The 24,603-nt window shown below is 54.8% G+C and overlaps 1 protein-coding gene across 1 annotated transcript in view; it reads right to left on the reverse strand.

Annotated features, from left to right (window-relative positions):
• The window catches only part of LOC122388654, a 25,400-nt gene extending 2,600 nt beyond the window's left edge, over positions 1-22,800 (reverse strand). The window contains exons 1-6 of the mRNA XM_043379910.1: positions 22,664-22,800; positions 13,191-14,368; positions 9,199-9,423; positions 7,127-7,215; positions 6,678-6,763; positions 6,156-6,314 (exon numbers count right to left, since the gene is read on the reverse strand). Coding sequence (XP_043235845.1) covers positions 6,156-6,314; positions 6,678-6,763; positions 7,127-7,215; positions 9,199-9,423; positions 13,191-14,349 — 1,718 coding nt within the window. The 5' untranslated portion in view covers positions 14,350-14,368; positions 22,664-22,800. The remainder of the gene's footprint in view (positions 1-6,155; positions 6,315-6,677; positions 6,764-7,126; positions 7,216-9,198; positions 9,424-13,190; positions 14,369-22,663) is intronic.
• Between the last annotated feature and the right edge of the window lie 1,803 nt (positions 22,801-24,603).

A 24,603-nucleotide genomic window follows, 5' to 3' on the forward strand; every position in this document is an offset into this window, starting at 1 on the left:
GGGGTAAGCCGGCAACAGACACTCCGTCCTCAGAAACCTGGAGTCGTAGCCTTAGAGGTTGCTTTGATGAGCATTCGAATCGAATGAATTCATGCAAAGTAACGATAAATGCAGGTAAGCGTTTTGAGTTGCTGGTCGATCAGCACCAAATGTTACGGGCGGCTGTGACCGCCCGTTGTGGCATGCCTGGCGCCGCCCGTGGCGCCTCCCCGGCTGGCCGCGCCCGGCGCCGCCCCTGCCGCGTGGCCCTCGGGCGGGGTCGAGGGCTGGCGCTGGCTGGGCGGTCGGCGGCCCGGGAGAGGCAGGGAGACCGTGGTTACGAGCGGTTGGCTCTGTGGTTCTTGTTTGGGCCTCTGCCGATAATACAGTAAAGCATCGAGTCTGAGTGTGTTCAGCTCCCGCAACATTTGGCGCGGTCGGTAGGACTGCAGAAGACGACAAAGGGTGAGTTCATTAATTTCATTTGATGATATTTATTGAAATTTAGTTCATGAATGTTGATTGTCGTAACTAGTCTGTGCTCGACAAAAAGCGGGCGGTTTGCTCGAAAATAGAACGCCGATATTTTCTGTTCTGAGGGGAACGTTAGGAATAAGGCGGTCCGCCTGGGTGCAGTTTTGAATAATTTGGTGAATTGTTTCCGCTGGCCATGGATTTCAACGACACTATTTTGGTATCGCGAACCCCTCGTTTTGCGGGTATAGAGACAGATGATTGGGAGCGGTGGATATCTCGTTTCGAGTCGTTAACGGTGGGACTCGGAGACGTTGAGCGAGTTAAGCGGCTGTTGCCTCTGCTGGATGGCGTCGCACTCGATTATGCGCATTCGCTGTATCAGGGTGACAGTTCGTACTCTGAGATAAAGTCAGGACTTGGGGTCCGGTTTGGTCGGTTAATCGAGCCCTTACAGGCGCAGGCCGAGCTGGGGCGCGCCTCCCAGTCGCCGGGGGAATCAGCTGAGAGCTTCGCTGACCGTATTAAGAGACTGGGGCGGGCTGCGTTCCCTCATTCTACCGGTCCGTCAGGGGAGGGAAAAGGTCCTGAGGAAACGTATGCAGAGAGGGCGTTCGTGATGAAAACCCTGACGAGTCGGTTCATATGTGGACTTCGGGATGAGTGGCTCCAGACGAAACTGTGCCACCGTAATCCTGAGTCACTGTCTGCGGCTGTAGCGGTGATCCGAGAGCTGCATAAACGCCAGGAGGTCGTCCAGGCGGTACGCGCTGCTAACCCATCGACGCATACAGGTACTGGGCCCCTTCCCCTGGGTGCTGTAGCGTCAGCTGTTCATGCAGAGGTAGGAGGTGGGTCGCAGCAGGATGCAAGGATAGCTCAGCTGCAGCAGGAGATCGGCCAGCTGCGGTCTTCGTTGGAGGCGTTCGCCGTTGCCAAGACGGACCACCTGCCTGAGGCTGTCAAATGTTACGGGTGTGGTGCCCCCGGCCATTTTCGGCGTGACTGCCCGGTGGTACGCCGTGGTCAGCCGAGAACTGGACCGAGAGCCACCAGGGTGAAATGTTTTTCGTGCGGGCAGGAGGGTCACATTCGGAGCAACTGTCAGTCGGCTGTACAAGCTGCCACCCCGCTCCAACCGTTTTGTTTATTCTGTGGCGAGGCTGGGCACTGGATGGCGGCATGCCATTCTCGCCTGCAGCAGGGGCCTCCAGCAATGGGTGGACGTCGGGGGCTGATGTCGAGGGAAGCCCTTCCATCTGATAAGCCGGCGGAAAACTAGGAGCAGCTGGCCCTGTGGGACAAGAGCCGGCTGCGTGTATCCAGTCCCGATTAACTGCAACAGCCATTCGAGTCCACTTGGGCAGCCTCGAAGTATGGGCGCTGGTCGATTCGGGTGCCGACTTTTCCATGGTCAGGGATGGGCTCCAGCAGCGGTTGAAAACGGAACTGGCTTGTCAGGCCACCACCCCGACGCGGTCCGCGAAGGGAGCTGGTGGTAGCCCCCTGAACATCGTTGAGGTGCTCCGTGATGTCCCTATCCAGGTGGAGGAGGAGTCGATTGTGTGTCCACGACTGGCTGTGGTGTCGGGGCTGGTCTATGACGTGATCCTTGGACGTGACTTCTGTTGCCAAAACAGAACTATCATTGACGATGAGAAGGGGGTGATCCGTATGAAAGGGATGACGATTCCACTTCCAACATACCCTGAGATCCGTCCCCCGCGGGCTAGAGTCATTCTTGGCGATGCAGTAACACTACCAGGTCGTTCGGTAACAACGGTAGCAGCAGTGGTGCAGCGACTTGATGGCCAGGGACCTTTTGTGACGTCAGCAGGCTCGGTAAGTGGGATGATGGAGCCAAGCCGCACGGCGGAGCGTGAGGATCTATTGATTCCACGGGCTGTGGTGGTGATCGCCTCCAATGGCACCATACCTATCCGGTTGACGAATGTCGGAGCGGAGGGCGTCCGTCTCTTGAAGGGCTCTGATGTCGGGACGTTCCTTGCGTTTGGGGGCGGTGAAGACGCCCTGTGTGTTTTGTGTCCCGGGGCAGACTGTGCCGATTGCAATGTGGCGAGCTGTGGAGATGGAGGTAATCCATCTCATGATCCTGGAGAGGTGGAACCGGAGGTGCAGCAAGCCCTGTCACCAGAACTGACAGACTTGAGTGAGAGAGGTCGTAACAAACTACGGGGTTTATTTGAGACCTACAGTGACGTCTTCAGTAAAAGACCGGGAGACATTGGTCGTACAGGTGTGACAAAACACAGGATTGACACGGGGGATGCAGTCCCAGTCAAACAACGTCCACGACGGATACCCATGAAAGTCCGAGACCAGGTAGAGAAACAAAAAGAAAAGATGTTACAGGATGGTGTCATTGAGGAAAGCGAAAGTCCGTGGTGTTCGCCGGTCGTGTTGGTGCGCAAGAAAGATGGATCCTTCCGCTTCTGCGTCGACCTGAGGGCTGTGAACGCAGTGACGAAGGGCTTCGCCATGCCGCTCCCACGAATCGACGACTCGCTCGATACCCTGTCAAGGGCGAGGTGGTTTACCACGCTGGACATGGCCACAGGGTATTGGCAGGTTGAACTGGCGGCTGAAGATCGAGAGAAGACGGCATTTTCGACTGGAAAAGGCCTCCATCAGTTCAGAGTCATGGCAATGGGTCTCAAGAACGCCAGCGGCACTTTCCAGAAGATGATGGAACTGATTCTCGCAGGCCTTGACACCAAAAGCTGTTTGGTGTACTTGGATGACGTCATCTTGTTCAACAGGACCGAGGAAGAACATCTGGCTACCCTGCAGGAGGTACTCCTGAGGATTCAGCAAGCCGGGCTGAAGCTAAAGGCACAGAAATGTCGATTCGCACGCAAGGAGGTGACTTTCCTTGGACATCTCGTCTCCGAGGAAGGGATACGTCCAGATCCGCATAACGTGGACAAGGTCCTGGCCTGGCCGCAGCCGTCATCTGAGGAGGAGATGAAAAGCTTCTTAGGCCTGTGCGGGTACTACGCGCGGTTTATTCAGGGGTATGCCGCGATTACAAAGCCACTTAGGGACGCCGCAGTAGAGGAGGGACGAATCAGGTGGTCCGAACCGATGCGCATTGCATTCGAGCTGTTGAAGTCCACTCTGTCCTCGCCTCCCGTACTGGCTTTGCCAACAGGTGAAGGGACGTTCGTCCTGTATACAGACGCATGCAACTCTGCTGTGGGTGTGGTGCTGGCTGAACGCATTGGAGATGAGGAAAAGGTGATCGCCTATGAGAGTAAGGCACTCACAAAGCAACAGACGAGATGGCCGACTTACGATAAGGAACTCTGGGCGATCGTTCATGGCATCAGACATTTCCGTCAGTACACTGTTGGTGCCAGATTTGAAGTGGTGACCGACCACAAGCCGCTGGCAAACATACCGACATCGATCGCAGCAGAGCGAGACGGCACAGGACGTCGTGGTCGATGGGCGATCGAGCTGAGTTCTTTCGACTTCAATGTTCGGATCCGCAGCGGTCTGGCCCACGGGAACGCTGATGCGCTGTCTCGCAGACCACCAGATATGGCGTCTGCGGTCCGATCTGGTCAAGCCCAAGGCCAGGGGTGGCGTCCCGGTCGCTCTGTCTCAGAGAGAGGAGATAGAACGGAGACGGTGGGGTCAGTAGCGGGCGGCTCGCCCGCGCCGACGGAAGGCGGTTCGCCTGAGTCGGTTGTGACTCTTGTAGCTCCAACTGCTGTATTCTCAAGGCTTACGCAGGAACCGGCTGCTGTATCAGTCGCTGTGTCACAATCAGTCCAAGAACGGACCCTCCCTCCAATCGCCCAGGCGCAAGCCAGTGACGCGACGCTGTCGGCTCTCCGAAGAGCACACGAGAGGAAGGAGAAGCCAAGGCCTGCAGCGTTCGCTGGGTGGGGAGTGCTGCGAAAACACTGGAGCAAGGTGCGCGTCATGAATGGAGTAATCGGCATTGCCTCGGGTCGACAGTTCCAGGCGGCGGTGCCTCAAACTGAGCGGGCCGAGATCATCCGACTGGCGCATGATGATCCATCGAGCGGGCACATGGGTCGCAGACGGACCATCGCCCGGGTGAAGGCTCGATTCGTCTGGCCGGGGATGAATGAGGACATCCGGAGCTTCTGTGCCTCGTGCACGCCGTGTCAGCGGCGGTACAGACCGGCACCCAAAAGACGAGCACCGATGGTTACCGAGGTTACCTCACGACCCTTCCAGAGAATAGCCATGGACATCACGGAGATGCCTGTGTCGAGAAGAGGCAACCGATATGTGCTCGTGATCATGGATTACTTCTCAAAGTTCGTACGAATCTTCCCGATGCCGAATCAGAAGACAGAAACGGTGATGGAGGCACTCCTTCACTGGGTTCAGGAGCTTGGTGTTCCCGAGAGGCTTCACACAGATCAGGGCGCTCAATTCGAATCTCTGATGATGCGTGAGCTGTATCAGAGGCTCGGCATCCACAAGACTAGAACAACGCCTTATCATCCTGAGAGCGACGGGATGGTGGAGCGCTTCATGAGGACCCTGAAAGACATGGTGTCGAAATACATCGACAGCCAGGGCCTTGACTGGGACGAAAGTACCAGATCATACGCCATGGCCTACAATTCTTCCCTCCACGAAACCACCGGTCACACACCTTTCTACATGATCCATGGCTTTGAGCCTCGGTTGCCTCTGGATGTAATGTACGGAACCGATGAAGTCGCAATACCAGCTGAAACCTTCCTGAACAAACGGCTGAAGAACATGAAGCGGGTCTTCGCACAGGTGAGGAGAGCCTCCTCCCAATCAGCTGCTCGAATGGCGGTTCGCCATGACAGCAAACTCAATTTTACCGCGTACCCAACGGGCTTGAAGGTGTGGGTACGAGACCACACTGCCGCTGTGGGAGGAAAACCGAAGCTGGGTCTGCCGTTTAAAGGACCGGTGACCATCGTCGAGAGAAGAGGCACACCGGGGGAGGAAGTTACCTACCGGATACAGGACGTCCGCGGCAAGACACGCGTCGTGCACCACAACGACCTCAAGGAGTTCATCCCTCGTCGGACCGACTTGCAGCCAGTTCAGGATCCGAGTGGTCCAAATGGACGTGGTGAGGCCGTGGGGGTGGATCCCGTGAGCGACTGTGGTAACGAGCATGGCGTTCTGCTCGAGGTGCCGCTAATGCACTTACTCGGGAGAGCTGGCCCATCTGGTGATGTGGGCGTCGCTCAGAGGGGAATGTTGCCGCCAATGTCATACGTGACCAGATCAGGCCGAGTATCGCGACCACCTGAAAGGTTCCAGGCGGGACTATGAGTGTGGTGGAGGTGGTGAAGGCTGTGATTGTGTATATAGTTGTAATGTAAATAGCGTGTCGTGAGTGTCGCATTGTTCAATGTATGATTGTTTCCGTGAGGGGGGAGGGGTGTTACGGGCGGCTGTGACCGCCCGTTGTGGCATGCCTGGCGCCGCCCGTGGCGCCTCCCCGGCTGGCCGCGCCCGGCGCCGCCCCTGCCGCGTGGCCCTCGGGCGGGGTCGAGGGCTGGCGCTGGCTGGGCGGTCGGCGGCCCGGGAGAGGCAGGGAGACCGTGGTTACGAGCGGTTGGCTCTGTGGTTCTTGTTTGGGCCTCTGCCGATAATACAGTAAAGCATCGAGTCTGAGTGTGTTCAGCTCCCGCAACACAAATGCCACTCACGTGAGCACGGCCACGTCGTATCGGTCGGCCTGCGGTGTGAACTGGAAGCGCGGGTGCACCTGGATGGCGCGCACTTTGAACTTGTAGGCCGGCAGCGGCTCGCGATTCGAGTTGAGCACGTAGTCGCCCAGGGTGATGGTGATCTGTCCCGGCCGGGCCCTGCGGCGACAGCGTGCATGAGACGTCAGCGATTATAGCATGTCACATCTCAGCACCGCCGTCAGCGTAGTTACATTGACCCGACCTGTGACGCCATCGGCGACCTCGACGTGTCAATTAATTCGGCTCCGCTGGACATCTTTTTCAGGGCTATCAGCCGTTTAACTTCAAAAATCGGACCGGTAGTTTCGGAGATAGGGGGTGGGGAAGGGGGGGGGCTCTGTAAAGGAATAGTATCCCCCACTACCCCAGTCATGCGCGGGTGAAACTGACGTGACCAAGCAGTGACCCCGTCAGTCTGACCTGGCCACTCAGTGCCCTCGATAGTTTGACGCTATCACGCAGTGACCCCGTCAATCTGACCTGGCCACGCAGTGTCCGGCGGTGATGACGTGCTGTCGGTTGATGAGCGATCCTCCGCACCGACTGGTGCCGATCAAAATGTACGCCTGCGGATGACACGAACACAACAGCGGGTCAAACATGAATTCGATACTAAAGCGTTCCACTGTCTATTTACGAAATACTTTTCCAAACTTTTATCGTTTGCATTTCGAAAAGAATGTGCAAGTTTCGTAAATCATGCTTGACCGACAGTTGTGAGAGAGAAAATAACTATAATAGCATTTTAATGACTTGTGCTGCCGTGTGATGCCCCATGCCGTGTGAGGACCTCATCGTGGCACCGTTCACCGTCTGTCAGCTGTCCACTTCTTCATCACTTTCGACAGGATACCTTCCAACCGTTTGTGCGTATCGTCCTACATTCCTACGATGGTGTCTCGTGCACATTGTCCGCCCCCAGTCCTCACCTGCCAGGGGAAGGTGCCGAAGCCGGCCTGGTTTCCGCCCACGATCCGCCGCGTGATGCCGATCCGAGACGTGTCCGAGAGGCCACATCCTGACGGCGGCGGCCGGGCGCGGACAGGGCGCGTCAGTGTACCGTCAGGAGGGACCCGGGTCTCGGGGGGGGAGGGGGTATAACAAAGAAATACGGCAAGCTGAATCGGGTAATGACTAACGAATGAAACTTTCCGGCAGAATGTTATATATTACTTAAAAATGAAACACTGAAAGAAATGTAATAAAAAAGAAACACGCAAATCTGTCACATGAAGCGGCCCGTTCCCGGTCATCTCAGTAAGCGCTCAGTCGTTGAAAGTCTGGATGTTGTGGCGTCTGCCTGCCGCAGGCGCTGTCTGCCCGCAGCAGCAGCGGCCTCGGTGCCGGTCAGAGCGGCCGTCTGGGTCACCGCGCGGTCTCAGCCGTCGGTCGCTGTCACGGCGGCCAGTCTCAGCCGTCGGTCGCTGTCACGGCGGCCGTCTCAGCCGTCGTCTGTCGGCCTCCACCGCGTGCGGTGCTGTCGGTCGGTGGTGGTCGGTGCGCGCGCGGCTAGACTACACACCTGCTGAGCGGCGGGCGCTGGGGGTGTCAGGGCGGCCAGTCCACTGGGTCAGCGGTCAGCGGTCCGGTCAGCGGCACAGGTGAAAACAACACCGGTAGAGAAACAGAGAAAGAGCCTCATGCAAGAAAAGATACCTTATTTAGTGAAAGAATCTTCAAACTTGATTTTGATATTAAGCATAGCGAAATTTATCATATTTTGACGAGGCTTGAGAGTTGAGAGAGTTGCAAAATTCTATTTAATAAATCATTGTTTCCACCTTGAGCCAGATGTTTCGTCAAAACAGTACCTAAGGTCCTTGGTCGGTATTGATATTGCTGCTGTATTGAAAAGGCGCTGTTAGTTATTTGCAGTTGAACCAACATGTCGCATAGGCATCACCGCATCAGTTTTTTTAAGTATTATTTACAAGCCGTGGGTGTGACCAGATAATTAGTAGTTAAGCGGAAATCCTATATTTTGTTCAATCAAAGTAATCTGATGAATGAAGTAAAGTAACTATCCTTTCAGTTTTACTTTATATATCGTTAGTGCAGCAAAAACAACAACAAGTTCATCTCTAACCGTCTAGTCCAAAATACACTGCCTACTAGTCTATTCTGATCGCTTGATTTCGCGTGATTGCTCAAGTTTCTACGGCTAATACCATGCTGGCGCTAACCTACAGCTAAACTGCGTCAGGGTGGAAGACTTACGTGTATAGTGACCCTCTCCCCGTGCAGGCTCGAGGTCGGTGCGTGGGTGTGCTGCGGTGCTACTTACAGTTGGTGGCAAACAGTGATTCCTCCCCGGTGGGGGAGAGCATCAGAGGTGATGCATTGGCCGTGGCATGTTGGCCCTGTACAGGTCTAATAGATAGTCGCATTTGAGAAATTTGTCAGATCTGCACCATACAATATGTGCTCTTTGTAAGGTCGAGAAACACTTAAACGCACTAAACTGATAGCTGTGTAACGCGGATGACGATGCACCCTCATCCGTCGCGCCGAATGCTTGTTTCGAGTGTTTTGGTGTAGCTGTGCTCGCTGGGTGTGACGATAACTATTAAAAGCCCTAATGATGGTGGCAGGGGCGACTTTCATTCCGGGCGGCACATGGGTGCCCTAATGACGCACCTGTGTTCCGGCAGGCGAATATTGAAATGCTAAAATATCTACTCTGGTCATTACTCTTATTGCGAAAAGTATCACTGGTGGCCGGGCCTGTGCTAATTTGCCGCCATGGCTTCGTGAACCGTGTCTGTGTGGAATCTGTCAGTGGTCTATCCTGGCGTAATTGTCTGTCCGCAGCGGGTCTCTGTCCCTCCAACTCCCTCCCGCCCGTCTCTGTCCCTCCGGGTCTCTGTCCCTCCGGGTCTCTGTCCCTCCGAGGCCCTCCGGCCCGTCTCTGTCCCTCCGTTTCCCTCCGGCCCGTCTCTCCGTTCGGTCCTCGGAAGTCCTCTGCGGTCCTCTGCGGTCACCCCGGACCGGCGCCACTCACCAGGGTCGTTGCGGACCGGGCCGTAGTCGACGTTGGGCGGCGGCGGCGGGTTGAACGACTTGGCCGACCGGCCGCCGTGGTCGCAGCAGACGAACATGAAGCCGCCGCAGCCGCCGCGCGCTACGCCGCCCGACATCCAGCACATGAGCGTGAACTGGCACGAGCCGCACGACGCCCGATCGCCCAGGAACCGCTCGTCCACCTGAGGCCGGAACCGGTGCACCACTGCGGGAGACAGGGAGAGGGGGGGGGGGGTCAGGGACCGGGGGACACACCACTTCGGGAGACAGGGCAGTCAGGGACCGGGGCTTAAACATTGCGGGACACACGGAGGAATTCACGGGCTGCCAACTGTACTGACACTTCTGTAAGAAACGAGCAACCTCAAGGCAGGAGGCTGCTGTGTTTATCCGAAGGACTAAGTAACGTAAACATTCCTTGTGATGGCGACAGTACGATACTAGACCCTGTTGACGAAATTCCATCAAGTTTTCTCACGGAATTAAGCACATTGGAGAGTAATTGGATACGACACGGATCCCGGCCTGTTATACATATAAGTGCTGTGTCTCCGATGTCCGTGTCCCCGTGCCGTGTCTGCGGACTTTCCATGCTGGCACCGCTCGGGGACGCGTCAGCCCGTGGACGGGGTGACGCCACGCGGTCAGCGGCGGCCGCAATCGACCCAGTTCCGGCGCTGTCCGGTCGGTCGCAGCCGGCGCCGCCGGCAAGGCTGTCCGATTGCGTCACAACGGCCGGCTGTGTCAACCGGCACGGACGTCTTGGCCAATGGAGCGGCAGCGACCGGCCGCGGCTGGTGCGAGAGGCTCTGTGTCGCCGAGCGGCCCGCACGGTCATCGTGAGACGTGGTCACCGGACGCCGTCGGCACTCAGCAGTGAGGCTGTCAGGGATTGTGGAACGCTGCTTGGTGCCTGTAGTGAGGTAGTGGGGCTGTGAATTGCAGTGGGCGCTGTTGGCTGCCGGTAATGAGGCTCTTTGCTGGCTGCTGTCCGCCGGTAGTGAGACTACTTAGTTATGAGCTGCAGTGGGACGCTGCAGGTGCCGGTAGACGGGCAGTGTGGTGGCTGCCGGCTGACAGTAGTGTGACTGTGAGCAGCCGTGGGTCGTGGATGCTACTGGGTGCTGGTAGTGAGGCTGCCAGCGGCTGTGGCACACTGCCGGTCGTGGAGGTCGCCCGTCGTCAGGCACTCACCGTTCCGCGGCCGGCAGCGACAGACACGTGCGTTACCCAACCGGTGGCACGGTGAAAGGACGCGGCAGGGTCAGCGCGGCCGATGACTGCGCTCCGCCACCTACCACCGCCGCTGGGGCCCTGCCGCCTTGTCATGCGCAGTTTACCGGGTATCGTCTGATGGGCAGGCGTCTTTGTCTTCCTTGTCGAGTGAAATTGCAGTCAACAGTGTGGTCCATTCAATGTCCAACCAAGTGGTTCACTTCAAATCTCCTCACTTAGCCAGGAAGAGCGTCGAGGATGCATGCCAGATGCAAAATAAACTCTATGGCTTGCACATGTTCATTTCATAATATGGCGTTAGCCGCGAATGTGCACGCCACATGTTCTCATAACACGGTTCCGTGAGATGAAACACTAGTAGGCTCGTTTCGGGTGGGTAGCTGCGGCAGCGGGGCGCGTCCCACACGGTCGTGGCAGCGCGGCACATGGCAGCAGGCCTCTGCACCGTGACTGGCCGCTCGGCGCCTTGCCTCACCGCCGCCCCGGCGCTGGCGCGTGGCACACCGGTCCGCCAGCGGCGCTGATGCAATAAAGTGTGTAACAGAGCCGATCGCCGGCCCTGTCGGCCGGTCCCGAACTGTGGCGGAGCCGCTGTGGTCCTGTCGGCTGGTCCAGCTGTGACACTGTCGGATGAGCTGGCTGTGGCACTGTCGCCCGCAGTCGGAGCCGCTGTACCCCACTCGGGGCCCGCGGGCCGCAGCTGGTTCCGTGGGGGTCTCCGTCGCCCGCGGCGCGGCCGATCTGACCAGTCATCGCCGCGACGCGCCGGCAGTTGCCCAACGCGGCCAGGAAGACGCGATTGGAAATCGTTGGGCAACGCGGCACCGGTCTGCCGACGTCTTGTTGGAAGTCCTTATCTTTGCGCGCTATGGTCACCGGTTGCCACACGCTGACATGGTCTCGGGATTTGCATTGTTTGCGGATACTGGTGCTCGGTTGCGACAGATCGAGAGTGACTTCAAGGCCAGCCGTGCCTCCTCGTGGAATAGGCGCCTTCGAAGCATATAGAAGCTGTTTTCTCACTAGAAAAGAACTAGTGGTAGCTCTTATTGGAAGCTCTTGTACAATAAACTTCCTTAGCACAAACCACCCCCACAGTGATGCGTAAAACGACTGTCACATTCGTCGACAGCCCTCATTCGATACGCTTAGTCGGCGGCTGCTTTCAGAGTAACCGAACTGATGGGGCAGAGAGGGAAGCATGGGAAGCTTTGAAGTCTGATACCAGACTACCAAATCGCGATCCACCAGTGAACTTCACAATTCACGTGTGTTTTTTGTGTGTTCCAAATGTTTCGAATGTATGGTGCAAAAAAAAAAAGACAGTTGGATTCAACCGCCAAAACTATTAAAATGCACCCAAAAACGAAACGTACATCGCACTAATTTTGTTGGAAGAAGGGAATTACAAAGTCTTACTTCCTTGGGTACATTACTCCCCAAATGCTCCCACCGCGCAGGTGAGAATGCTACATTTCAGATGTAATCCAGTAAGTGATAGAATGGATCTCAGTGTCTGTCTTCAAGCTTTGAACTCAACGATTTGCATGCAGTTATGTAAAAAAAAGAATATTAATTGGGAATATTCATTTAAATGAAAAGACGTGGAAACTGTCTTCAACTAAGTTAAATTGAACGGTCACTCAAATCTATTGGTTATTAGTTTGGATGAATGGGCTACCCCAGGCATGGCACTGGCTGCATTAATGGGCATATGTCTACATAAACTAAAATGGAGCTGAACATGACAATCGAGCGGAAAGAAAATCACTTCTGGCGGTGCCCACTTGAGCAGTAAATAACCCGGCGGCACCGCTGGGGTAGCTTATGGGATAGCTTATTTATGGGGTACCTCATCGCCGGTGCAGGCTCTCCACCAACGGCTAGGTAAATCCCATTGTGACATCTAGGGACCATTGAGCCGGCTTCTAGTCATCGGTCGATGAGTTGGAATCTGAAGACGATTGAAGAGTTGCAAAGCTTTGTTACAATGAGCTGTCCTTGCTTTACCGGTTATTGTTAGATACCTGACGAGATCATTTGTTATATAACATAGTGCCCCCTTCTCTCTGCACATACAGCTCATAGCTCTCTAAATTTCCTCTCTTTCACGCCACGCTCAGTTGCTGCCTGGTTTAAGTTGCCTCAAGCCGCAGTGCAATTTGCAAGGCAACTATTGCGCTCGGAGTATTTGCAACACCCGGAACGGCCGGCGAGCCCGGCGCGGCGCGGGTTGGGCAACGGGCGACGGCGGCCCGGCGCCGGCTGACACCGTTGTGAAACGAGCGCGCTCGTTCCGCGTCCGAGCGGCGGTGTGCCCCGAGCGGCCGCCAGAGCCGGCGCCCCGGCCTTGGGTCAAAGCGAGCGGCCGGCTCACACATTTGTCAGCGGTTGCAGCAAGACAGGAGCGGGAGGCGGTGCGGGCCGGGGCGGGAGATGAGGGTCATAGAAAGGACTCGGGTGCATGGGGCGGTGCACGGAATTCCCCCGACGTGACCGACTGGCTCGGCGCGGAGGCTGGCATCAATGCGCGGTTGCATCATGAACTGTGCTCGCCATGATTCTCCGACAGGTCACAGCGCTTCATTTGTTTTTCGAGATGGTGCTAAGTCGCGGACTTCTGTTGGATTGATACTAAAGGACTAATGGATTGTGCTCACAGTTAACTTAGATGCCTGAAGTGTACGGTAGTTGGTAGCGCACGCGGTCCCTCCCCCTCGCTCCCATCTGGCTCACCTGGTCTGGCGCGCCGGTAGGGCCGGCCGGCGCCGTCCGCCCAGGTGCGGCGCACGGGCCGCGCGTTAAAGCCGGTAGTAGCCGGCAGGCCGTAGCGCTCCAGCACCGAGTCCTGGTCGCCCAGGCGCGCCTGCAGCGCCGTGAACAGCGCGTTCATGACGGCGATCGAGCGGGTCATGTTGACGTCGTCGGCCTTCCACTGGGTGACCTCGGGCAGCAGGGCGGTCAGGTTGGTGGCGTCGTCCAGCAGGTAGTCCATGGCCGCGTCGAACAGCGTCACGTTGTAGGCGGCCAGCTCGTACTCGAGCGCCGACAGCGAGTCGTCGGCCGGCTCCTGCGGCGGGTCGGTCGGCGGTGCGCCCAGGTCCCAGGCGTCAGAGTACAGCTGCAGCGAGCTGTCCACCGACGACCGGTGGCCCGGGTGGTCCTCGGACTGCCGGCCGGGCTGGTTCTCGGACTGCCTGTGGTGGTGGTCCTCGATCAGCCGGTCAGGGCGCTCATTGGAAGGCCGACGGTGGTCTTCCTCCGTCGCCCGATGTTCAGAGAGATGTTCAGAGCGCTCCTCGGATAGATGTTCCGGCCGCTCCTCGACTACCCGGTGAGGGCGCCCCTCGACTACCCGCTGAGGGCGCCCCTCGGACGGGTGCCCGGTGCGCTCCTCCCCGGCCCTGCGGCCGTCAGCGGTCGGTGGTCGCTCGCTGTGGTCGGCCGGACCACTGGCAGTGGTGAAGCTGGCCCGGAGCGGACGCCGAGTGTCCGTCTCCTCTGGCAGCTCGGTCGGCCGCGGCGTGTGCTGCCGCTCGGCCGGCCGGCGGCTGTCAGGGGTGACCCGCCCGGCCGGCCGGGGCCCGCGCTGAGCAGGCCGCCGCCGCTGGGGCTCGTCATGACGTTCAGCGGGCCCCTCGAGCGGCTCCAGCGGGGTGCTCAGGTCGATGGTCTCCTCCACGTAGCGCGGGAACTGCGCCGGCGCCGGCCGTCCGGTGGCGGCGGCCGCCTCCCGGACACCGACCACCCTGGGCAGGACGCGCGGCTGGTGCGCCGGCCGGCCGTCGGGCAGCGGCCCGCCGCCGGAGGAGCGCAGCTGGTGCAGCTCCTGCTGCAGCTGCAGCTGCTGGCAGCCGACCAGCGGCAGCAGCGCCGTCAGCAGCAGCGCCAGCATCGCGGGGCGCCGGCGCTCTCTGCCGGCATACGGAAACGGTCCACGGTCAGCATCGCCGACGCGGCGACAGTCACGGTCAGAACACTGCACACACACAAACAGAATTACGAGGACATTAAGCGTGCATCAGTGGACGACATTCGACAGCATGGACAACATTGCTTCAATCGTGTCTAGCGCACATCAAAACTGGAATGCGACATTGCCACCAGCCAGCACTAGTGACAGCGACTTTTGATGCCCAATTCGGTAGCGCTTTGATTCTGCTGCTCTTGTAGCCTGAGCAGTACCTACGGCGTGTCATTTGTGAAAGTGTTCTGGGCGACAGGCAGTCAAGTTGCGGCAGATCGACCTTTCTGCGGCGCACATTGCTTAAACGGCCAGTGGCGCAACATAAGCACTGCTCGAGTCGCCGAAATGCCGTGTAATGGCGGGAGAACACGAAACGAACTTTTGGTGACAGAGACACATTCCTACTGATAAGCTTTATACTGGAGAAGGGCTGTGCAGGCGCACAAGTGTTGCAGAAATATTCGCACGTGCACGGATACGGGTGCACACGGCGGTCAGATGAGACGTCTACACGATGTGTTCGGCTGTGCTGTTGATACTGACTGCCATTGTGATGGCTGTCACCTTGATGAGCTAATCGGCCTGTTGTTGTGCCTGTACCCCTCTGTGTGTGCCTGTACCCCTTGTTGTGCCTGTACCCCTCTCCCCTCCCCTCCCCACCGGGGATCCCTCCCCTCCCCTCCGCTGGGCTGGGGTCGTCGCGAGGCCAGCAGCCGGACACCGGCCTTGGAACTCGGAGGCGCGGGTCGTTGGACGTAAACACCGCCGGCGACCTAGAGGTAACTTGTGGGTTATTGACCTAGAGGGGACTTGTGGGTACTGTCACTGACCCAGAGAGTGAGCCATTGGGTGCGGACTGCTGACGGCCAGAAGGAGCCAATTATTACCGAGCCAGAGGGAGCTGTGGGTACTGACCCAGTCACTACCGCCACGAGCCGGAGTGCTCGCAATGATTACATACATAGTCTCGGTGTCAGGGGCCATTAAAGGAAATAGTTCACTTTCACGAAATTATTTTTTTTTTTTTGCAACGGATTTATGATTTTTTATGTTCAAAATAATCAGCAAAGAAAATAAAACCTTTTTATAACAAAAGATTATTTTCTATATTTTGATATAGGAAGAACTTTTCAGTTTCTGTAAGGCACACGCGATCCAGTATGAAAAGAGCATGGGTCCCGAAAATTCTTCAGAAACAGAGAAATTATCGCAGCCACCGGCATTTGGGCGATCTGCTCGATCTGATAATGTTCCCCTGAATGTCCTAATTGATCAGTACGAGAATTTCTCTAGAGTTCTCGTAGATAATTTCTCTACTTTCTGAAGAATTTTCGGGACCCATGCTCTTTTCATACTGGATGGAAATATATGCAAGGCACACACACGGGACGAGAAATAGAATATCTTTGCCTAGGGTGATCGTTGGGCTGTAAAAGCTCCTGATTTATGCTCGTCTCAGCCCAAGCTACGGAACTGCTATTCCAGTTCAAAACCCATGTTAAAAAGTGAACTATTTCCTTTAAGCACGGCCCATCAGCCGGCGGTGTGGCTCAGAGCAGCCGGTGGTGGGCGGCTCCCGTGCGTGTCGCGTACTTTCACTGCGCTGCGAGCGCCGCGGGGCGCCGGACCGGCACACGCGGTCAGCGCGCCGGCGCGGCCTTGGCAAGGTCGGACGGCGGGCGACGCTCCCGCCCGCCGCTCAGCTGACCGACCGACCGACCGACCGACCGACCGGGCGGGCGGGCGGGGAGGAGGGGCACAAACAAACAAAGGCAGAGCCGATTAACACCCTCAGCCGCTCAGCTGACCAAACAGGTGTTGGTGGGGGGAGGGGTTACAAACAAAGGGAGCGGCGATTAAAGTGCTTATGCTCCCGTCTCTCGCTCAAGATGGGTGAGCGGACCTTCCATGCGGCGTAATCGTTCGGGTGTTCAAATGAAAACGGTTAAAATATACACCTTCGACGCGCTTTTATAGCACATTCCCAAGTGACAACCAGAACAGCGTTTTGAAGTAGTTTGGATTGTTAAGCCAGTCTACTTGATCGGCATTTGTATGGGATGCGCAGCTGTCTTGGGTCAAATTCGCTATTCCGGTCACATAAGAGATGTGTTGTGATGAGTCACAGCCTCCATAATTCGTTTGCATCTGTCCTGAGCCACAATCTGCGTGGAACGTTATCTGTTTATGCTGAGTTACAGTGTCCCTTATACGCTAGGCTTTTGTGCTGAGTCGCAGTCCCGCGTATACGATGGTTATTTGTACTGAGTCGCAATCTCCTAAAAACGTTATCTAATTGTGCTGAATCGCAGTCTCCGGTGAATGATATTTACTTGTGCTGAGTCGCAGTCTCCCGCAATCGCTAGCTTTCTGTGCTGAGTCGCAGTCTCCCGTTTACGCTAGCTTTCTGTGCTGAACCGCAGTCTCCCGTTTACAAGAGCTTTCTGTGCTGAGTCGCAGTCTCTCGTTTACGCTAGCTTTCTGTGCTGAGCCACAGTCTCTAATTACGTCAGCTTTTTGTTCCGAGTCGCAGTCTCCACATACGTCAGCTGTTTATGCTGAGTCGCAACCTCCCAAATACCTTATCTATCTGTGCTGAGTCGCAGTCTCCTGGCTGCGTTAGTCATTTATGCATAACTGCAGTTTACAAAAATCGTTAGCTTTTTGTGTGGAGTTACTGATTCCTTGCGGTCTACTTGCTATGGAACAGGCTCGTGCAATCTCACTGCCGCTTGTTTACTCGTATTAGGCTAGGCACTTTTTGCTCTCATGTGTCAAAGTGAGAAGAAGAAAGGAAGAGCAAGAGAGATAGAAAAGGAGGGGGAAGGAGAGAGAGAGAGAGAGAGAGAGAGAGAGAGAGAGAGAGAGAGAGAGAGAGAGAGAGAGAGAGAGAGAGAGAGAGAGAGAGAGAGAGAGAGAGAGAAAGAGGTGAAGATGGAGAGATCTTTTCAGGGAATTCACGAGTGCGTTTTTTTTTTTGGGGGGGGGGGGGGGGACTAGAGATTACGAATGCATGTGAATTGCTGGAATACATGAATGGGTGCAAACAAAGGGAGCGGCGATTAAAGTGCTTATGCTCCCGTCTCTCGCTCGAGATGGGTGAGCGGACCTTCCATGTGGCATTATCGCTCGGGTGTTCAAATAAAAACGGTTAAAATATACACCTTCGATGCGCTTTTATAGCACATTCCCAAGTGACAACCAGAGCAGCGTTTTGAAGTAGTTTGGATTGTTAAGCCAGTCTACTTGATCGGCATTTGTATGGGATGCGCACTGCGCAGCTGTCTTGGGTCAAACTCGCTATTCCGGTCACATAAGAGATGTGTTGTGATGAGTCACAGCCTCCATAATTCGTTTGCATCTTTCCTGAGCCACAATCTCCGTGGAACGTTATCTGTTTATGCTGAGTTGCAGTGTCCCTTATACGCTAGGCTTTTGTGCTGAGTCGCAGTCCCGCGTATACGATGGTAATTTGTATACCTATACTGAGTCGCAATCTCCTGAAAACGTTATCTAACTAATTGTACCTACTGAATCGCAGTCACCGGTGAATGATATTTACTTGTGCTGAGTCGCAGTCTCCCGCAAACGCTAGCTTTCTGTGCTGAGTCGCAGTCTCTCGTTTACGCTAGCTTTCTGTGCTGAACCGCAGTCTCCCGTTTACAAGAGCTTACTGTGCTGAGTCGCAGTCTCTCGTTTACGCTAGCTTTCTGTGCTGAGCCACAGTCTCTAATTACGTCAGCTTTTTGTTCCGAGTCGCAGTCTCCACATACGTCAGCTGTTTATGCTGAGTCGCAACCTCCCAAATACCTTATCTATCTGTGCTGAGTCGCAGTCTCCTGGCTGCGTTAGTCATTTATGCATAACTGCAGTTTACAAAAATCGTTAGCTTTTTGTGTGGAGTTACTGATTCCTTGCGGTCTACTTGCTATGGAACAGGCTCGTGCAATCTCACTGCCGCTTGTTTACTCGTATTAGGCTAGGCACTTTTTGCTCTCATGTGTCAAAGTGAGAAGAAGAAAGGAAGAGCAAGAGAGATAGAAAAGGAGGGGGAAGGAGAGAGAGAGAGAGAGAGAGAGAGAGAGAGAGAGAGAGAGAGAGAGAGAGAGAGAGAGAGAGAGAGAGAGAGAGAGAGAGAGAGAGAGAGAGAGAGAGAGAGAGAGAGAGAGAGAGAGAGAGAGAGAGAGAGAGAGAGAGAGAGAGAGAGAGAGAGAGAGAGAGAGAGAAAGAGGTGAAGATGGAGAGATCTTTTCAGGGAATTCACGAGTGCGTTTTTTTTTTTTGGGGGGGGGGGGACTAGAGATTACGAATGCATGTGAATTGCTGGAATACATGAATGCCCAAGGCTCTTTAATGATAACTGTGTTAAACAAAGCCACCATTAGCTGGTTTCACAATGCCATCGTTGCTCCATTTTCTAAGATGACAGGGGTGTTACACACGATAATGTTGTGACACTGTGTTGTAAATTGTGCGCCATCCGTCTTTTTTTCTAGGCTGGGACAAACACATTCAACCCCTGATCACTCATTTACCCACCCCTGTTGGGACTGGCGACCATCCCACAGGCAGTAATTTAATTCATCACTAAATATGATAATGATAACTTATGCTTGTGAAGACAAAGGGCAGAAAGGGCAGGACCAGGTGGATATTCAGCAGGATCAAGAGTGCTCAGGAGGTGTAATGTGTATGTAATCTTTAATGACATTTTAGCATTCATGATTCAACTACCGGGTGTTCACTAAAAAATGGGACAAATTTGTTTCGTGTGTATTTCGTGAAAAAATCACGCCAGTGAAACAAGTTCAGCACCACTACATTATCCTTCTTCTCCTCTTTCGAACTCTACAGCTCTCGAAGGCCTGTGTTCCCCTTGTCTGCCACAAAGCGGATCTTTGTCCGCGTGCGCCTCCATAGCTTTTGGCACGTGTCTGCCGTAATGGCAGCCATTTGGCGGCGGATTCGCTTGGTTAGCTGCTTCTTGGTCTCTGCTTCATACCCACCAGCGTACACACGTGACTTCAGGAGAGCCCAAAGTCGTTCGATGGGGCGGATTTGTGGTGCCGCTGGTGGGTTATCCTCCTTAGCCACAACAGGTATTTTCAGCTCTTCGAGGGTGGCAAGGACGTCCTTCTGGTAATGCGCCGGAGCGAGATCTGGCCAGAAAATAACCTTTTTACCACGGTAGTTGGCATCTACAAACTCCTTGAGCCTCGGTAGGCATTGGGTGCGGTAGACGTAGGCGTTCATTGCGCCACTCTCCATGATGAAGGGCTTGCTCAGCCCGTGTTCAGAAAAGGCCACCCAAACCATGACTTTTGGCGTGAACTTCTCCACTGTGGCGAACCGCACACCATCCCCGGCTCCAGATGCATCATCTGTATAAAATCCAACATTTCCCGGCTGACTGTGACCTTTCATAGGGAAATATGACTCATCGTCCATGATAATTTGAGTTTTGTTGGTGAGCTTCATAGCGCTCCTTCGAAGCTTGCCACACCTGGTCTTCTGCTTTATTTTTTGGTCCTCTGTGGCCGCCGGAACACGCTTTCGGCGTCTGTAGCGTAACTTCGTCTTAGTGCTAAGTACTTTGCTGATGTAGCTGAGGCTTACACCAAACTTCCGTGCAGCCTTTCGCTGTGAGGCGCCGATGTGTTCCTTCATGTACCTTTGTAGGTTTAAGATCTCTTTTGGGGTCATTTTTTTCGCCTTCCGACCACTTCCCGGCTTCCTGCTAAGGGAGTCCCCTGTATCAAGCTTTTCCATGACGCGATACAGTGTTGTTTTCGAAATTCCCATCTTTTGGAAGTGTTTGTAAGTAAATGACTTCCCTTTGGACCAGTGCTCTTTATAAAAGGTGCCAATGAGCTCCCTTCGCTGTCTGCCTGTTAACCCGTCCATTTTGTCTGGGGGCTGATCAAAAATGAATTCAAGCGCGGTCATGTGTTAGAAATGTTGTATTTTCCACGTGCACTAAAATGCAGTAATCTATCCAGACGCACTTTCAACTGACAGCGCACAGAATATTGTCCCATTTTTTAGTGAACACCCTTTAAGTTTCTGGCTTATTAGCTATTGTAACGTTTTACTACATTTACAACGGAAAAATAGCTTATATTGAAGGCGCTACAATAAGCCTTTGAGACAATCTGAGAGCTAAATAGGAGCTGACCTTGACTTCGGAAAACATTGCGACCACCATTCATGTCCGCTGATGCGAGATGACCTCGTTCTCGGCAGACTGGGCCAACTCTGGCGGCTAGAGGATAGAAAACAATGCGTGTTTGTACGCCACCATTCGCCGCGGTGTACGGGCCTCGTGTGACGTAAGAAAGGCGGCGATGACGTCACTCATACGAGGGTCACGCACTACAGAAGAGCAGCAAATGGTGTTTTGATCGGCCGGATACCAAAGAGAGTCCTCTCTGATGTTCAGCGGCGGTGTCAAGGCCGCTGCCCTCACAGAAAACACGCTGCAAGACGCGTGACGAAGTGTGTGACACCGTGTTTGGTCATGTCAATTTTTGGTTTTTACTTGAATGCTGTGTATGTGCCTGACATCGAATATGCGTGCAATCATCCCTCGACTCTCCTTGTTAAGCATGCTTCATTCTGGTAAGCTTTTTTAAACCCTATTACTGACAGGCCCCTGGTTAAAAGGTGAGTTTCTTTTGGGAAAGTAAGGGTTCAGTTATATTGGTTTAAACAAGTTGCGGTTACATTTAAATGTCGGAAACTGTCATTGAATTGACGTATAAACAACAGCATAGTTGCGACAGCAGCGATATACCTATGCATTATTCTCAAGAAACCGAAGGCCAAGGCACATTTTTTTTAACCACGCTTGAGGCTTTAAGGACAGGAGCAAGTCATTTGTGTGTCGCCTCGTGCAACGTGCAAGGTGCTAAGGGCATATTTACCCAAAGTGCTACGCCTAACTGAAATGAATAAATCGTATGTTATAAGAATAAATGATGCATTTACGTATTCGCGTAGATATGCAGTATAGTTTTACAGGTACTTTTATTAGCCAATGGAAGCACAATTAAAGTTCAGTTTTAACCATGTTATCGACGTAAAAGATGCTGCTTTTGAAAATCAGCAGCAAAGCTACATATGTGCCTACATTACACAAGACTGTAGGCGCATATCAATTTTATCAGAGGCATACCTTTTGCTCTGCTACGATAGATGTAAGCCTTAGCATGATAATGATTAATTTTACCTCACATTACTCTTGTAGTTACTGGCACATTACGATGCCTAAATACAAGACGACTAGTTAGATCATTAAATGGTTTGTAAATCTGATAACAGAAATTGATAAAAACTGGTACCATTGATACGGAACTGGTCCAGTCCAGTAAAAGCGCGATCAAACAAAAACCGGTTGCACATGAAGCCGTTTGACTGCACATTGGTCTCTTCCTTTTCTTTGCGTCAGAAATCGCCACAGAGCATATGGCAGAGCAATAATGAAGGTAGTTCTGCAGATAACTTTTCATGTGTTGCATGGAGCTCTGGTAACTCACCAGCCATGCGCGGCACGGCGCAGACGGCTGGATATTGCAGCCGTCAGCCACAGAACGGCTTGATAATGCAGTCGTCAACACAGGATGGCCACCACGCTCTCACTCGCCGCTAACTCTGCACTGAGACGATCCGACGCCGCCGCCGCCGCCTTCGCGGCCGAGTTTTCAGAGTGTGACGGCGGAGAAAAGCGTTCAGCGCACCGGCAGGGAGTGATGCCGAGTCATCCCCGGCGACTCGGCGCCGCAGTGACTCCGAGTCGTGACTCTGACCTGACACGACTCGGCAGTTTGTCCAGTCACTTTCGACAGGTTTATAGTGGCAACGCGTCATTCGATAGCGCACACTCACATTTGCAAAACAGGTAGGAGTGACAACTGATAACGTCGGGTGCAAATCGAACATTTGGTTTAATAAAACTTTCGGCTTCTATAATGTACATAGATAGGTATATGGATGGGCTGGTGCCAGTGCCAGTGACAAAGTGTGCGCTCTTGCAGATCAGTGTGAAAGGTGGCGGCAAAGCTGGCTCAATGCAGGAGGTGCAGTACTGTGAAACAGAGAGTGCCTGAGCGAAAATGAAAGTAATGACCCAGCCGACTGCTCATCTGCCGTAGAACCGTGAATGATGGCAGAGTCTCGCACACACAGGAGCCGGTGTATGAGAGCGGATACCGACACCCACGGCGCTGCTGATCGGGTCACCTACCGGGAGGTGATGGTGCGGGCCGTGCTGTCCGTGCTCGGAGCTCCGGGGCGCGGCGGGGCGGCTGGCGACCGTCGCTGGGGTCGGCGGCAGCTCGGTGGGACACGCGCACGGGACGGAGCGGCCGCTGGACTCGACTGGCGCCGTGGCCGGACTGCCGTCGACCGGCCGCGCCGCGCGCCTGGCCGGCGTGTGCCCTCTCACCGGCAGCGCCGGCGGCAAGGTCGGCGTGCGTCGGTCGGCCACCGTCGGTCAGCCGTGTCACCGAGCCGTGTCACCGAGCCGTGTCACCGAGCCGACCGCCGAGCGACGGCCGAGCGGCGCAGCTGCCGGGAGCCGTCCTCATGGCACGGCAGGAATCCGAGACAAAGGTGTGCTTCAGATGTCTGTATCGGTATCCATGGACAGGTCGGCTCGTTGCCCCACATGGCATGGGCCTGAGGTTACATTAAACTGACGGATAAACAATAACATGTTGGTGCCCGCCGTGGAATGAACAGATGCCTATACTCCGATTAGAGGCTGGCCATGACTGGAGCTATGAGTGGGCTCCGTCGCTCCATGATGCTAGTAGTAGGCACGGCGCGAGGGTCGATGACACTGAGTGTGAGCAGCTGATCATTTATTACGGGTAATCCATCAAGTGAGTCTGATCTGGGATTGTGATTTATTGGATATCGAGGCCCCTAAGCAAATAATATTTCTTTCCTGAATAAAACAGCCAACATACCATGGAAAACGGGCTCGATTCTTAAATTTTATAATACAATGTATACAGCATGAACGTATAATCATAATTATTCAAAAAACGACCAAAGTATATCCGCTTTAATCAATGGTTTATTTCCTAGATCGTGATTGAATGAAACAAAAAACTTTCCCTCCTCTTTACGGCAAAATGGTATAAAGCTCTTGAGGTAAGTACATACATACGAATCGACTTCTCGTTCCGCCCCGTCCCGTCCCACTGTCGCGAAGGCTGATGTCCCGTCACGTCCCGCATTGTTGTGTATCCTGACGTCCGTCCCGTCCCGTGTCGCTGCCGTGTCTTCTGACTTCCCGTCCCGTGTCGTTGCTATGCTAATTGACGGCCCGTCCCGTCCCACCGTTCCTGTATATATAGTTATAGTGTATAACCCTATTGAGTTGACGCCCTGTCCCGTGTCTCTCCCTTGTCGTTGACGTCCCGTTCCGTCTACATATACCTCTGTTGACGTCCCGTTCCTCTGGTGTATCAGTTGGTGTCCCTTCCCGTGCATACCTACCTCTACTGAGTTCGTTGACGCATGTGCCTCTACCCACGGTATATAGAGAACTACCTCTACCGTGGTAGAACTACCTAACTGCCTCTACCGTGTCCGTTGACCCGTCTACACCTCTACGATGTCCTCTGGCGCGGCCGTGGCCTGTTTCCTACTGAGAAGGGCCAAAGTAGGCCAGCCCGGGGGTCTGCTGTGCGTCACCTCCGTCCCCGCGGCCCGCACGGCCGCTCCGGCGGTGTCTCTCAGTGCAGCAGCGCCCACGCCGGCGGCCTTGCGACACTCTGCCTCGTCTGTGTGTGTTTTGTTGGTGCCGCGACCTGACACGCAACCGTGCCCTCGGGCGAGTGACCTCTGCGCCGCTATTATGGTCGCCGAGTGACCTCTCGGTCACGTCTTCTAGTGCACGTTCGCCGCCCGTGTTATCAGCTCCGAGCGTGTTGCCTGTAGTAGATTGCCCCACCCCTGGCTGCGCCAGTGGCTCATGTGCCGCTGTACCTGGCGCCGCCCCTGACTCGGCCCGCGGCGCACGGCCTGAGCCGAGGCCGCGGTTCAATAAACCAGTACAGAACGGACCGCCGTGGTGTAACATTGGCGACGAGGACGCGCGGCTCGCGTGGAACTAGCCAAGGATGGCTGGTGTGGGGAGAATGGCGGAGTTCGACCCACAGGCCGAAAGTTTTG

The sequence above is a fragment of the Amphibalanus amphitrite genome, unplaced genomic scaffold (genome assembly GCF_019059575.1).
Source record: "Amphibalanus amphitrite isolate SeventyFive unplaced genomic scaffold, NRLGWU_Aamphi_draft 000330F_arrow, whole genome shotgun sequence".
NCBI lineage: Eukaryota > Metazoa > Arthropoda > Thecostraca > Balanomorpha > Balanidae > Amphibalanus > Amphibalanus amphitrite.